Here is a 17,192-nt window from a genome sequence, read left to right on the forward strand (position 1 = left end):
TTTGCATATGTTCTTGCTAACCTGACTGCAGAGACCTTCACGTGCAAAAAACGGCGTTAAAGGGTACCCAGGGTGTTAAAAAGTGAGGGGGGGGGGGGGCAGACAATCAAGTGAGTGTCTGTTGCACACCACAAAACTGATTTTTTCACTATTTTAAAAAACATATTGCCATGGCACAATGCTTTAACGTCATTATTAAAGTATCCAAGAGACTCCCGTTCGTCTGTGGTCAAGAACATTGAGCTTCTTTAAAAATGTACATTCAAACTGTGTGGTCCTTCTTTGGGAGTCTGCTCAGAGTCGCGTTAGAGGTTCGAACTCTACTGGCAGCTAAACCTGACTGACTTCAGTTGGTTACTAGCTTGTCAACTAACAAGAAACAACGTGTACAATCACATTTTACATTTTACTCATTTAGCTGACACCTTTATCCAAAAGGACTTTATGTTTATGCTATATATGTCAGAGGTTGCAAGTGTCTCATGGTGCTTTCAGACCGTTGTGCGTTGGGGGTGGTCCGTTTACATACAAAGTCAATGCAAAGATGCTGAGAGCCGCAATTTCCTAATGGGAGGTGCGGAGGGGGCACTGCCGGTGACGCGAAGGCCTTCACGTGAGTTGAAAATTTTCAACTCGAGCGAGAAAGTAGCATCACGCTGAGTTGCGATAGCCAAAATTCTGCTCTGACAACTACGCCGTTTACCCGCGGGAGGAGCTCGGAGTAAACTGCTTTCATTAAATTATCTTTTTACTTTAGTTTTTGGGATTACAACGTTGATTTATCTTCACTGGAGCTTCTTGGTAGCAAGATTCCGTGCACATCCGGTTCCAGTGTTGTTGTTAGCGTCAGTCGGCACCAAAAAGCTCTGTTGGACTACTACTTCATGTTTATATAAAAACCTGGCCAAAACTGGATGTTACTTGGAGAAAAGAAAGCGAGGAAGTTGAACTACCTGGTGAGTTCAGAAAATACGTCTGTTACTTCTGATCTACTACTGATCGATCCGAACTCCATTCAGAAAACAAGCATTTAATAAGTTATTGTCCTGCTGACAGACAAAGTATAAATTCATATGTTTAACAAATCGGCATCATATTGTAGTGATTTCAGCATCAGTTTGATCTGCTTATTGAAATTAAATCACAGCAAATTATTTACTTTGCTGATTGCTGATTTTTTTAAATGGTGCCAGACTAGCAGTTTCCCCATGCTTCCAGCCTTTGTGCTAAGCTAGGCTAAAAGCTTCCTTCTTTCCAGCTCGCTTTTCTAACCTTCATGCCACCACTACACCTTTTTGGTATCTGGAAGCAGAGCTGAAAAAATCCCAAAATGTCACTCTCTCTTCCAAACACACACATTTGTTCCTCTATCTCATTGACATAAAGCATTCCCTCGCTCTTTACACTAACCTAAACTTAATTCTAACATGAACACCAAAACCAAGTCTCAACCCTCTAAAAGCATGGGCTGGTTAGTGTGCACTCAGGTTAAAGTCCCCAAAGGGATATAAAAACATGACTCACACACACACACCTGCTGCCCTTCTCTTGTAATTACAGTCAAATTAAAGAGAAATATGGCACCTCTCTAAACTCAGTGAGAAAAACAACAAACAGCCTCATCAGAAGCTGCCGAGCGTGGCGTTAATGAGGTTTTCAGTGAGAGGGACTCACTTGGATTGATACCAGAATTTAAAGTGGGAATCTCAGAAATCAGGTCCAGGTGGCAGCAGCTACTTGTTTTTTAATAAATCAAAGATGCACCTGTCCAATGTAAGAAACGTCTTAGCTCGTTCAGTTTACCCATTATGACTGACGCTGCGTCTGTGTAGAGGACAAAATGGACAAATAGAAACGTTTGAAAGATCAGGAAATAAACAGGAGGTTTATTTAGATGGAGATCTGACAAGATTACAAAAGGACTGACTGCAGATCAGCTGATGAGTGTCAGCTGGAGGTGGACGTTTGATATTCTGTTTAACTTTGATAACTTTATGAACCAACACAATACACGGGCAAAAGTACACACACATGCAGTGGAGAAAACGTAGCAATACCACAAGTAAAAGTACAGAAATATTAGCAACAAAATGTACTTATAATATTCTAAGCACTTGTTCTGCAGAGCGGCTACAGTGTGAGATTGTTATGTTACATTATTGGACCATTATTATTGATATATTAATATGAAAGCAGTACTTTAATGTTGCAGTTGGTCAATGTGGAGCCGTTTCTAACTACTTTATACTTTTGGTAGTGTCAGTAACAATAAATCATCTTTTATTAACTGATCATGTGTTTTGTTTGTTAATTCTTTACTTGAAATGTAACTAGTTAACTCTATCTGTTAAAACATAGTGAGATGAAAAGTACAAATCTGCCCTCTGAGATGCAGAGCAGTAGAAGAATAAGTAGCATAAAATTGAAATACTAAATACAAGCACCTCAAAATAGAGGCAGAGAAAAGTGTCAGGAGTTAGATCTGCTGACTCTGGGTCAGATTTCTAATTCTGCTTTAAGGGGCAACTTCAGCTCTCAGCTACCTTTTAGTTTCATTAAATTCTACGAGAAAATTACCGTCATTATTATGAAGTATTTTGTCGAATGAGAAAATATCCCGTACTGACCTTCAAATTCAGCCGAAAAATAAAAGTCAGTATCTGAAGTGGGGCCTCGGTTTGAGGTTTACAGTCCATGTGTTTATACGCGTGACTGCATCAAACCAGAGAGGGGAGAGCTTTTAGCCAATCAGCTTTTCTGTCAGAGCATCTGGAACATACTTCCAACTGACTTTAAAGAGCTGCGGTACTGAAAAGTTAAAACATCTGGACCAACATCAGAGCCCACATGATGTATTTTAACAATACTCCCTCTGTCTGTGGCCTACAGTGTTGAATTCTGCCTGCAGAGTGTGATCCTGGATGGCTTGCGTGTTACTCCAAACTTGCTTTCATGTCCTTAGTGTGCCTTGCGTGTTTGCTTGTAACACCATATTCTGTTGTCCTGTGTATATTTAGTCTGTTGTTGCAGAGTTATGATTGTGATATGTGCTTTTAAAGCCTGTTTTCTGCCAGACCTGGAGGTGAAAACTAATCATTTGGCAAAATGTAGCCACACGGCTCACAGTGATGTCAATCAAGAGCGATGGTTTGGTTTCAGAAGTTCATACAGTGCTCAAGAACAACACCAAGAGAGAAAGAAAGAAAAACATTAATCCCACTCAACTGGAAATTAAAATATCAGGTCCTGATCAAGTTTTTTGGCCCCGACCAGAGTCCTTGATTATCTGCAGATACAGAGTCCGATTGGATACTTAAATCTTGATTAAATCTAACAGATTTGAACAGCTGCAGAAACCCGACAAGATTTTTCACAAGCTACTTCATCCAAATATCGAAGGTTATGTTTCAAACCTATTAAGCTTGTGAGCTTAAATTATTGATGTGAATAAAAGTCTAACTGATCTGGAGAGAAGACGTCTCACTCTGTAGTTGTTGGAAATACAGAAGCTTCTTTTCTCTCATTAATAATATTTGGCCGAGCGCAGGCACACAAACAGACAAGTTTAATTTTGTTCTGCACAAAATTCACAGCATTAATGTTAATTATCTTCACCTGCTGGCGGTTTGTCATTTAAACCGCTGAAAGTGACGATGAGCATGGGAAGCTGCTACCTGAATGTTTTGTACGCTGCTGTAATGAGAGAGGAGAGACTACAGATTTATTACCATCTGAGCGTCAGAACAGAGTGATCAAATCATTTTCCACATCCACTCTCTAATTTTTACTCTCACATGCAGGGAAATGCTGCAGTGTAGAGGCCGGCTGTAGTGCTCAGTAGGATCTGATTTATTTTAGCCGATACGGTCCTTTAAAGTCCGTACCGGCCCTGATCCAACGCTTGATCAGCTCAGACTAAATATATATTTTTTATTAAGCTGAAAAACATAACCCCATGAAGAGGTTGTTTTGTTTAACCCTGAGTAGTGTCTGCAGATCTTCCCCTCAGGCTGCATTTAGCCCCAACAATCTCCACCAATGAGGGAAAAGGGCAGCCGAAGCCAAAGGACTCGCTATTCCTGGTAAAGCTTGATTGCTCTTCAGTAATAATTAAAGCAGATGTAGGTGAGTGACTCTGTCCTGGTTTTGGTTTTAAGTGCAGTGCTTTCCTGTGTTATTTTGTTAAATCCGTCCTCATGTGTTTTTGTCAATTCACTTCCCTATTAATTTTAGTTTCCACCTGTTCCCCGTTAATCACCTCCCTTCTTGTTTATTTAAGTCTGTGTTTTCCTTTTTGTGTTGTCTGCTCATCTTTGTCCATTGTGTGCTTTCTCTAGGGTTTGCTGTCCATGTTTTTGGATTTTGGATTATGTGGCCGTCTCCTGTTCCTCTTTTGTTCATTTTGGAGTCTGGTATCTTAGAGTCATTAGTGATAAACCGATTAATCACTCGGCCGATATCTGTAATTTTGTGATAATCGGCATCGGCCGATCCTGGCGCTCACGAGGCCGATACCAACCCGTTCTCACTCCCTGACTTGTCACATATGGACGCAAGGTCAAGACTCATCGGCGTCAGTTAGTAACGCACTGGGGATCCCTATAGCGTCATAGTTCACTGCAGTGGGGGGTGGGGGGGGGGGAGTCCTGTAGCGTCAGTTTGTGACGGTAAAGGTGGGTGTATGATATTTAACAGAAAAGACTGAGTGAGAAGGTGGTTGAGGTGGATGGAGGGCCAGAACCCGGACTTTGAACAAGCAGACTGGTGTTTGTGTCCTGTGTGAAACAAAAAGTCAATATTAAATATTTTTATTTAAGTTAGGCAAGTTACGTCACTTGCATAAGTTACACAAGTTAGCTTACGAGTTAACTGACGTACATAGTTATTTTAACCCAAACCATGTTTTTTTCATCGTTTTATTTTGAAAGTGTAACTGGAGGTTGCATATTTGTTGTTGCTAAGCGTTCTGAAATCTACAGAGGAACCCAATGTATGTTTCTGTCTTATTCAATAATAAAACTTGCTCTAACATTACTGGCTGAGATTACATGTATATGAAAGTCAGAGGACAGATTTTAGTGAGTGAATCAAACGGAAACTGAAGAATTGGACAATGAGAGGATGTTGAAACGCGAAGCAGACATGTCCCAGTCCCTCTTAGTGTGCATCAAACCCGATAAATAAATAAAGCAAAGCAAAAGAAAGAATTAAAGTCAAGTTTCATTATTGTTCACCGACTCTTAAACTGAATCGAGCTGCTGCTGATGAAATGATGATGGATTGCTCCCCCTCCTCCTTCCTGTGATGATCTGAGTCACAGTAACTCTGCTGGTTGTTGTTGTTTCTGAATTCAGCTGGAGCCTCCTCTGAGCTGCCGTCTCGCACAGGCAGCTGTGAAGCTCCTCTGATCGTGTTGGGCAGTTCTGTCCTGTTTGTGTGGACATGAGTTAATAAATGCAGGTTTTTGCTTTTGGATCACAGAGCGTGACGGTGAGTTTCAAACTGTATTTGCATGTCTTGTTATTGCAGCAGCTCTGTGGTGAATTTGTCTTCCAGACGCTGCCCTTCACGCTGATGTTGCTTTTATTCTGTCATGTTGTTCGGCCAAATATGCAACAAATACAACGTGCTGGCTGTAGAGTAATTATATTTAGTTTCATATAAGAGCAACAAACAGCAGGCTGCTCGTGTCTCCTGATGTGTCTGAAGAAACTTTGTAGTGTTTTTCTTCTTTATGCCCATAAACTAATGAGTCTACAGCCACTGTGCACAGCGGTGAAGTGTTCTAGTACATGCACGAACAAATATTTAACAAAGAATCTTCACCATTATCAGCTTAGCCGGGACATACAGTACACTACTTCCTCATTAACAGCTAATTAAAGGCTCTTTCACACCTGCAGTTTGGTTCCTTTGGTCCAGAAGGAAGAAAATGATCTAGTGTTTTGTTCTGTTTTGTGTCACACTGATGTTTTACAAACCAGGAGCTGTAAACATGAAGTTATACAGACTGACAGGGAACTCACTGATTGGACAGTTTTGGTGATGTCATCCTGCATCTTCAGTGCATTGACACCACTCATACAGATCAGGAGACTGCTTTGTTAAAGGTTCCCAGTCTGCAGATGAACTTAAGAGCAGTTTAGCTTTCGAGTTCATGCTGAAATCACACATCTTCCATCACAGCATTCAAATCCAAACCTCTGCTTTTCAGCCAACGCTCCAGAGTTCATTATAAAGGGGTGTAAAGCTCCCTGAAAGGCATAAATAGCTGGCTGCTGAGCCTCTAAATACTGATTGTATGGGATTACTTCTGTATCAAACTGAATGCAACAGATTAAACCAGCAGCATACTGAATGTGTAAGTGCTGGTGACTCTTTTGCTCTGGGTTTTGCCTCTCAGGCTGCTCTACCTTCTTGTTGGGCCGTATGGAGCCTGAGATAAAGACCTGCAGACAGTACACAGTGCATCCAGCATGTTTTACAGGTTAAAATCACTGAATCTACATTTCTATTTACAGCTACCACTCTCATAAAAAGACAACAGAGGTTAGTAAAACACAGAACTCTTTGTAGCAAAGATGCAAATACAACATCTATCTGAAAGTGCAGGAATATAAACAAAGACATTTTAAATAGGTTTATAATATAAAGCTTTAAATAGCATCTCTACTTTTTCTGGTATTGTACCATTATTTCGGATTATATACTGTATAATACACATTATTATGTATATTTAAAAATAAAAAATCAATTTGAACTGCATATTTATATATAAATTCAAAATGAACCTATGATTCCCGTCCGATTTTTTCTTGTCAGTCATGTGATGAATAGTGAACTCCCATGATTCCCAAAAAAATGGAAGCCTCTATTATACACATACAATTATGTAAAATTATATATTGTTTTACTTAATTGTGCCCCCCCCCCACCCCCACTTCACGTAAAGCAGTTGAATATTAATGTGATCTCTTATCTATAAAATATAATAAAGGGACTTATTTCCCCACCAGAATGATGTTCCTGGTATTATGAAGATTTTTATGTTAGCAGATAAAAACGTACAGAAAATATATTAGCACTATTAAATGACTATAGAAATGTGATAAAAACTTTTGATACATATGTGTAAGACACTTTTGGGGACTAGTTAACTTTTTGGTTGGTAGTTGGGGTTTTGTGTGTTTGTAAAGGCTGATGCAGCCTGATGTCTCCTCTTCCTCTGAGCCGTAGAGCTCCATCGTTGTGCAGAAACCCATCAGCGAGTGTCACTGCTGCACTGGATCACATGTTCATTCATCACCATGAACACACACTCTGTAGTTTATTCTGACTCAGTCCCACACACACCGTCCTGCTGCTCCAAACACTCACTACAGCACCACATGTGGATTCATCCGCTGCTGAAAATAGTCCCCAACAGATGCTCTATTTTCTCCTGCAGCTTTTAAAAAACCCCAATACTAATACATTTTATTTCTATAGCACTTTAAAAAGGTACCCAAAGGCACTTTACAAGACAATAACAATACGAGCAATGCCAGTATAAAAACAGCAACAACAATGAAAAGGATAAAGGGAGGGGTGGGACATGTGGGGGGGAACCAATGAGCTTGGACAGGATGACAGGAGTCAGACAGGATGTTCATGGTACTTGTTCACAACAACAAATATACAGAATAACTCCAAGCTTAAGAGAAGAAGGTAAAAAGATAATTTCGTCTCTTCCTACCTGGAACTGGCAGACGCATTTGAGCTGAGCTCCGTCGTCTCTGCAGACGCCTCCGAATCGACAGGTGGAGTCATCGCAAACCCTCAGGTCGCTCTTCTTCTCTGACAGATCTGTAGCAGAGGGAGAAACAAAGGGAGAGGGTTAAATAAAGAGAAAGACGACAATGAGCAGGTAGATCAATAAACACCTACACAAGTACGCTAAGTAAATTCTGACATCCCACCTCTGATCCCTCAGAATAAAACACGGACAGTTTTCTGAGTTGATGCACAATAAACAGAGACAGAGAGCAGAGCTGCAGGGAAGAACGTGGACACATTTCCCAGCAAAGCACAACAGAGGAGATGAGTGTTCATCAGACAGAGCAATAAGGCTCACACCTGAACTACAGGTGAGTGTGTTTCCACCAGGGAAATAACAGGTAGAACAGAGGAGAACACAAAGCCGTGATGTCTCTCACCAGCCAGAAGCTGATCCTTATTCAGTTTATCAGTTACAGATCGTCTCTCTGGTAGTTTGTGTGGTTTCTTTAAACAACAGCTACAAATGAGATGATGTTGAAATATCTGCCCACATCCCAGATTTCTTTATTAATAAAAAATAATAATACAATTATTTCATAAAGAAAATCTTTTTGTGATATTGGGGACATTTAGCTTTGTTGACGTAAGGACGTCATACTGTTACGAACTGCAACAAGCACTGCTGAAAGGCAAGGCAACGTTTCTACTGGCTCCGCGGTGGTGGAGTTACTTCTGAAAAGGGGGAAACTTCAGGAGTGTGGAAGTGGTCCGGTTACAAAAGATCAGATGTTCAACAAACCACGGTAACATGTCTGTAACGACTAGAGGGAGCAACACAACGGGGTGATTTCAACAACGTCAGCAGAAGAACCTGGATAATTACGGGGAGAGCTGAGCAGTTGTGAGCTCAAAAATCTTTTTCAGCATTTTGACATATTGTCAAGAATTTTGATATCACAGAAATACCCTGATTTTATTTAATGGTCGTATCTGCAAAGCTTACAACGCAGTCTTTGCGCTAAGCGGGGCTAAATGAGCCCTGGGTCCATCTCTGTACCGGACACAGAGATTAAAGTGATGTTCAGCATCTCATCAATCTGCCAGCAAGACAGCAAACAAACACCTTTTCCCTAAAATCACAGGACTATCACTGCATTTCTTTGGGACATGACAACTCTGTACAGAGGAGAGAAAAATGAACAGAATGTAATTTAATGTTAATGTGACAGAAATTTTTCAACAAATACATTTAGAGAAATGTTTCCAAAAGTAATAGTTTGCCCTGTTTCCAGTCTTTGCACTAAGATAGGCTAAATAAGCCCGGGACCTATCTCTGTACCGAACACACAGAGATTAAACTGATGTCCATCTTCTCATCGATCTGCCAGCAAGAACGCAAACAAGCACATTTCCCAAAATGTCTTGAGTGTCCTGCTGCTACGTTTTTATTTTCAGCACAGCTGAAACTTGTTGCTTATCATGAATCAGTTTTGCTCTTTACAATTTTATTACTAATCAGTCCAATAAATGTCATGACGTCACTTATCAGCATTCATTTTGCAAAAACCTCACAGAGAGATCTTTCTTATCTGGTGGCAGAGCAGACCTGAGCACTAAATCCTGAAATGTGAGCGATACTGGACGTTCGCATAGCTGGCCTCATACACACACACACACACACACACACACACACGCTCTAGTCACTGCTGCTGCTGGCAGCTTGTGAAGGGAATCATGTGGTGTCTGAAAATAACAGCCCTCCAGAAAAAAAACTGTGAAATGTGCATCCAACTTAAATTATCAACATTTTCTTTGAGTTTAAAGCCACAGATTTCTGCCTGTGTGTGTGTGTTGGTGTCAGACACCACAGCTGAGTGGGCTTTGAAGAGCTGTTTAATGGCCTGTAATTACTGGTTGCGGACCTCCCCTAGTCCTAAAGATGGCCGCCGCTGGCCGCAGTTCCAGCTAGCCACAAAACCCCTGAAGCTCAGCTGCTGAAGGAGAGACACTGGAACCAGGACAGAGAGCTGCTGAGGAGCAACCAAATATATACATGCAAGAACAGTAACACCGCAATGGAAGATTTCACTTTTCTTTTCAGATTCTTAAATTATTGATGCATTAAAATGTTTGAAATGAAAATCCAACAAACTGGAGGTTATTCCAATACTAGTCATACCAAATATTTTTCACTCAAGGCAGAGCTTCTCTCTCTCTCTCTCTGCACTGTTCTGCTAGAAATGTGGTGTTTATTCCCAAAAAGTGTTTAATACCCTGAACGCGTGTTTTCACTAGAGCTGATTTGGACGAATCAGAACTGAGTAGGCTTTTTGAATCGGTGGGTTTAGGTTTCAACATGTTTGTGCAGGTAACTAAAGTTCTAAATAACAGAATCTCAGAGACTTGGAATCTGTAATCACCTTATGAGTTTTAAATGTTCACACCCTGAAAACGAGCCGAGCAGCAGAAGATATGAAACCTCGAATCAACATCCAGATACCGAAGGCCCTCACTCGTTATTGATCTTAATCCTGACTGCAGTATGGTCTTACAAATGCTCCATGTACACCAAGACCCTTCTTTATATTACATTTAGCCACAAATATCCATCTCTGATCCCAAAACTGATTACAGTCTGTCTTTAATCAGGGTCGGCCCCCTGGCAGTCCAACAGGAGGCGGAGATGCACATGAAGCTGTTTGGTAACTGATCAGTTGATCAGATGAACACGACCAAAGCTCTCTGTAGTGAAATATATGTCTAAAAAATAAACTGACTTTAACCTCTACCAGACACGACCTGCAAGACCTTAAAGAAACCTGCTCAGCAGCTCTGTGTGGGTCTGCAGGCCGAGCCGTCCTGCAGCAGCAGGCCGTTCATGGCTAATTAGGTCCAACCAGCCGCCACATCCATCAGCAGCTCGGAGCCTGGGGGCAGACAAACGCTGCTGATCAACTCCCTGTGTGTCTGTGTGTGTGTGTGTGTGTGTGTGTGTGACAGTGTGTGTGTTCTGTCTCGTGTTTGCAGGTTTCAGAAAGCCAAACGTTTAATTCCCAGACAATTTGGGATTATGTGGAAGTCTTTAAAGCCTCCGCCTGGCGACAAACAGAAATGCAAATGAAATCGTCTCTGCTGTGTTCGGACCAAAAAAACAAGCTGCAGAGTGTTTTCAGTCTGAAATATCTGTGAGCGTGTGTGTGTGTGTGTGTCCACCACGCTGTGTTATCTGGCTCTGCTGATTTATTTCTGTGTGTGTGTGTTTGTGTGTGTCGACCCTGGCCGTGTTCAGGTTCCTCGCTCTCATACATTTTACAACAGAACCAGGGATTTGAAATGCACATAATTCCCGCTTTTGGATCAGAGCAGAACTAAAGAAGCTGACGGAGCGTGGCAGCAGCCGCCGCCCAGAGGCACATCCACCCCCCAAATCCCTCGAGCCCGGCCCGGTCGTCATGCCCTCCCCCCGGCTCGTTATCGAAACCCTCCCACCTCCTCCACTGCAGCCCTGACTCCAGGAGAGACGGACGTCAATACCTGTCTGCCGCTCTGAGGCCTTCAACGCTCTCCACATCCTTTAACCCTTTCGCCGCTGCAGCACACAAACATGCTGAATGTGGAGAGTCTGTGTGTCCCAAGATGTGTATCTGCAGCATTACACATCAATAAATGATCAGAATAGTGTTAGTGGCCAACACTTTGTTGGAGAGACCAGCGTATGGTGGGGCTACTGGTGACTTTGATTATTCAACATCAGTTTACTTAAAGTTCACATCAGTCTCTGCACACTTTAAAATATAACATCAGATACACAACTATGAGACTTCACACACACACACACACACACACACACACACACACACACACACTGATCTCCAGAGTGAGGATTTCATTTCATAGTGAAGTGAAACCTTCTCCTGGACCGCTGTGGCGTATTGATTCGGTTTTCTAAAAGAGGAGGATTTATCCTCAGCGGAGACCTGAAACAGGAGAGGGTGGAGGCGTGACATTCATGTTAATACCGCCATCAGTGATGCATGATGGGACTTCAAATCCCCATGACGCTCAAAGACACAAATGTTCCAGTTCTCTGTGTAGTTAGGAGGCCTTACGAACTGAATAAATAACAAAAAACATGAGTTTGTGATAGCTTTCTCCTAATGTTCACTTACATTTCCTTTAAGCTTCAAAGCTGCACATATATTCACTATCTCCTTGTTCATGCTCTTTTATTTAAGTTATGACGAGTGTTTCCCGTTCAAAGACAGCATGTTGGACTGCTTCTTTAGAAATAAGTTCAGGGAAATGATGGAGAAACAGAAGCTCATCCCAGCTGCTCTTTAAACCTAATAAAATCCTCAATGAGAACATTTTCCTTTTGTCTCAATGTAACTGGTGTTTCCCTGTTGTAAAGTAGCTGCTGAGCTTCCTGCTGCGCTGCCTAATTACTGCATCTGACTGACTCCACCTGCCAGCACACACCTGCTGAACACTCACAGACTGCAGGTGAATAAATAAAACACACCAATGTTGACAAACAAAAAGCAGTATGTCATCACTGAGTTTGCTGCTCACAGGGCTGTTTCACAAAACCAAGATGGCGGATTAAGCCGGGATTTTCCAGATATACTGGCTGAATTAAGCCGTGACTCCGTTTCACAAAAGCAGTGGCACAAAGTTACTAATGGCGATTTATTCTGTGCAGCTACCCTGCTCCAGACCAGGCTAACAGCCAGGCTTAGTTTATCCTGGTGCCTTATCTGTTCAGTCAGCGGTCACACCGATCAGAAACCAAAGTGTTTCTGTGTGTTTATCTATGGCGTTTTGCATATTTTTCATTAGCCTGCATTAAAATACCACAGGTAGACTACATTTTGGGAATATGGTAGCACATAGTTTGTGGTTATTAGGTTTCATAATTGGAGAAGAAGACGCATGGTATAAACATTGGTATAAAAGTAAAATAAATAAATAAATAAATAACAGGGGCACAGTAATAATACAGAGATAATAATAATATATTATTATTATTATTATTATTATAATAATATTTTGGAGTGGCCTTTTATTGCGGCCAGCCTGAGGCACACCTGTGCAATATGTCTGATATGTCACACCTGTGAGGTGGATGGATTATCTCGGCAAAGCAGAAGTGCTCACTAACACAGAGTTTGACAGATTTGTGAACAATATTTGAGAGAAACAGGCCTTTTGTGTACATAGAGAAAGTTCAGCTCAGCATGATGAATGGGAGCAAAAACAAAAGTGTTGCGTTTATAATTCATTTGTTCAGTTTATATATATATATATATATATATATATATATATATATATATATATACCCCACACGCCCTCACTAAAAGGCGCCCTTATGTTAGCTGTGTATACTCATTGCTAGCTAGCTTACAGCAAACATCGGCAGTACCAGCAGTCAATTTTGCAGAAATGACATACGGCTAAAATTTGCTTTGCTTTCTGTCCCAACACATTAGGCAGTGTTGTAGTACTCGAGACTGGTCATGGTCTCAAGACCGGTCTTAAGAGCACTTTTTGATGGTCTCGTCTTAGTCTCGATAAACTCTGCTCTTGGTCTTGACTTGGTCTCGGTTTGGACGGTCTTGACTACAACACTAACTCCAGGGTGTGTTGGTGCGCTGTGACATCACTGCTGGGTGTGGTTACAGATGCATTTTCAGCAACAGGCTTGAAACCTTTAAGCCTGAAGTTAAGTTACTCTTTGAGGAGGACAGTTTTTTTCCCCCCCGTAATGTGATTCATACATTTATGCACACACATTCACACATTAACCATTAAAGATTCATTATTACAGTTAAATGAATTATGTATAAACATCATGTGTTCGCAGCCACACACCGGCCTCAGGACATGTTTTGTTTCCATACTTCATCGTCCCAGCACAGTTTTCCACTTCAGAGGAAATCTGAATCCCATATTAACACCCAACACATTCTCATCAGCTTTCAGACAGCGTGACAAAGCGTAACGCTAAAGGTACCTTTCAGCGTCCGTATGAAACGCCCCCGTTTGCTACGTTGCAGCAACACAAGGGAAGCTAAACCTACCTGTTAGCTGCTGTAGGGTCAGTGAATTAGGTTTAGGTACTAACATTTCTGATGGTTATGGTAAGGGGCTTCGGGGGGCTGTCAACACCTTTATCACGAAAGTAGCTAGCTAGCTGGCGCTAGCTAACTAGCACTCCCGGTCTGTATGGGACGCCCCAGACCGTCTCACACAGATGCTTCCGTTTTGTCACTTTTTCAGAAAGCGTATTTTTGTTAGTTTCGTCGCATTGGGTAAGCTAAGCTAACTAGCAAACAGGCCAAGGCCAAGGTAACATTTAGTAGTAGTGGTAAATAGTAGAAACATTTTCTTGAGTTGTTACCTTAGTCATAAATATAAATTGCTGTGTTCTTTAAGGAGGTTCATCCTTGATTTTAAAGTAATTAACTTTATCCTGAGTGTTCATAAAACAGGAAACACATCCTGGCAGCTTGTAAACACCCGAGTATCTATATTACCATTTCTTATGATCTAAATAGGATCGTTAAGGGCTACAAATGACTTCTTCTCCCTGTAAAACATGTGTGGCAAACAGGAGAGTGGATGTGAGGTTGTAGAAGGACTCAAATGCAGACCTTGTGGCTGGATAAAAAAGCAGAAACCTGATCATTTAAACATTTTTTAAAGATGTATGATCCCATAGAGGAGACGTCGCAGCAGAAGCAGAGCGTGCTGAAACGTAATGAAGTCTGCGGGAGGTCTGTTCACACTACTAAAGACTAAACGGCATGAGCTGCTCAGTTCCTGTAGTCCATTTGTTCCTGGATCTATTTTAAACCTCCTGACCACAGCAGCTGGATGAGTTCCCGTGTGAAGAGCTTTTCTCTGTTCTCCTCTGCCGTTTGAATAAAACATGAAACCCTGACCGCCTCCCACTCCTCCTCGTCGCCTCAGACGCTGACATCCTTTAGCTTGAATATTTAGCATTTTCACATTCAGCTTTTGTTTAAGTGCTTTCTTTAGGTGACAACTCCGTCACTGGCCTTCAGTTAGTTTACTTAAGACAGTCTTTTTATGAAGAAAAGAAAAGTGTTCAAATGAGAAGAATCTTCAGGGATCAAAGTCGAAAAAACTTTGTTGCTGCAGAAAAACAGAAGCAGCATTCATGTCTGCAGGAAACCGAATCAGGCCCTGAATTTAGTTTAAATGTTGTTTTCTTCCCTGCTTCCCCTTTTGTGATTCAGAGTTTTACAGTTTTACACCATGGTTCATAAATATTTATGATATAAAACACATTACTTGTAACACTATTAGCTTCGCTCTAAGTATGCCACTGTCGTGCATCTCCCTGTTCAGACTGAAAGTCTCAACAACTATTATCTGATTGTCATAATGTGGTTCAGACATTCATGTTCCCCTAAGGATGAACTAGGGCTGGGCGATATGGTCGAAAATTATAATTATCAGGATAAACATCAAATCATTATTTCTTTGAGGTTTAAAGGCTGATTGAAAGTTGAAGAAACCAGAGGCTAATTATGGTTTTAAACTTTTCATTATGGTCAAAACACAAAACTTCTTCAAATGTGAGGCAGAAATTTCAAAACACTCAAAATGTAAAATTAAGTAAAAATTGTTTTCAGTCCCTTTTCTCCTAAACAAAATAAACATCTTAATAGAAAAATGTTTGTGATTCAAATGAATAAAGTCAAACATTTATTGAACATTTATTATATTGTTATTGAGTATCACAATAATTATCATAATTGTTACATTGCCCAGCCTCAGAACTCTAATAGCTTCTGGGAATCCTCTGATTTTTCATAATCGCCATCATTAGCAACATGTTAACGTGTCCAACACTTTATTTTTTACCAAACACCTGCAGTACTGATGAGATTCTCATCAGCATCAGCTCTACTTTGTGTTTCCTGCTAATTAACAATTATACCTCTTCAGCATCAGCATGTTAGCATTGTCAATGTGAGCATGTTAGCATGCTGATGTTAGCATTTAGCTCAACGCACCGTTGGGCCTCAGTAGCTACATCATTATCCCAGAGCAGCTAGCATGGCTCTGCAGAGGTATGTGATGCTATATAGAGTGTTTAGTTAGCGGTTTTGTTTGACGACACACACGTACACGTCCCAGCATGGCGATGCGTCGCACATCCAACTGCTAATTATCAAATTGTTTCACTCACGCGCAAAGAAATGTAGCAATGGGCCACAAACATGGATGTAAACAAGTCAGGATTTAAAATGTTTCAAGGACGCACGCTGTGAGTTTTGGTGAGAAACCATGAATGTAAACAGAAACAAACAAGAAAAGTCCACAGAGCACCTTGAAGTGTCTCAGTGGTGAAATGATGCAATGTAGCTTCCACTTATACTTTGATAATACTGCTGCCTCTCTGCACTGGGAAATAAAGGACTACCGCATGAAGACACCACTGCTGAGTCTTTCCACAGCTTTAAAGTGGTCATGAACTACAACTGTACTTTTTAAAACTTTGAGAAGATTTTGTTCCACTGAAACACACATTTGCATATGAATTTCAATACTTCTATCACATGTCAGTCCCATCAAAAAATGTGTATTTATTTACGTACAACATTGTGATCTTCAGGTAAAGACCAAGACTTAAACTTAAATAAAAATAAATCACTAAATATACCAGAAGATACGGAGAGTTTTTGCATCTCAGAATCACGACAATGCTGTGATCATTATGAAAGTATTCATTTCGACTTTCCTTCCCTCCCCTAAGAACCCTAATGAAATAAAGACAAAAGTGGCTATTTTTAAACATCATGCAGCCACTTAATACTGAAATGAATGTTTCCTGTCACGACCCCATAATACTAAACATTTAATGCATGAAAACAGAAGTGTGATGGAGTAAATGAGTGAAAACTAAGAGCTTTGAACCTTCAACCGTGACAGTGACACTGAGCAGATGCTGCAGAAGGACCTGCTGTCTAATTACCGCCCTGCCTTCCTCCTCCTCCTCCTCCTCCTTCTTTGTAACTGGGACTAATTTGTCCAGTTTTGTGTGTATTTTTTTCCTTGAAGGCAGAGCGAGCGTCTGACTGCGATTCGCCCGGAGGCTCCGGCAGACACTCGACTCGTCTGGCTTCATCAGCTGTTGCAGCAGACTAATCTTCACCTGGGAAGCAGAGAGTGCAGCGTGAAGATAACAGCTTTGATGTTTTATTCATGCTGAACAGATCAGAGCGACAGAAAGACTCCTTCCAGCTTCATTCAGAAGTCTGACGCAAAGGCAGAGCAGGAAGTAATTGACCTCCGGGGAAGTCTCTCTAAGACGAGTCGGGTCACTTGGGCCTGTTGGCAGTCCGGATTGTTCCTAACAAGACAATTAAGTCTCATATTCACAGCGAAAGATTAATGTTGTA

At 41.2% G+C, this 17,192-nt stretch overlaps 1 protein-coding gene across 1 annotated transcript in view; it reads right to left on the reverse strand.

The window, feature by feature from the left end:
* Window positions 1–17,192, reverse strand: part of tmeff1a (transmembrane protein with EGF-like and two follistatin-like domains 1a) — a 103,707-nt gene that overhangs the window by 45,484 nt on the left and 41,031 nt on the right. Inside the window, exon 2 of the mRNA XM_046050875.1 lies at window positions 7,736–7,845. Coding sequence (XP_045906831.1) covers window positions 7,736–7,845 — 110 coding nt within the window. The remainder of the gene's footprint in view (window positions 1–7,735; window positions 7,846–17,192) is intronic.

The sequence above is a fragment of the Micropterus dolomieu genome, linkage group LG06 (genome assembly GCF_021292245.1).
Source record: "Micropterus dolomieu isolate WLL.071019.BEF.003 ecotype Adirondacks linkage group LG06, ASM2129224v1, whole genome shotgun sequence".
In the NCBI taxonomy this organism is placed as follows: Eukaryota; Metazoa; Chordata; class Actinopteri; order Centrarchiformes; family Centrarchidae; genus Micropterus; species Micropterus dolomieu.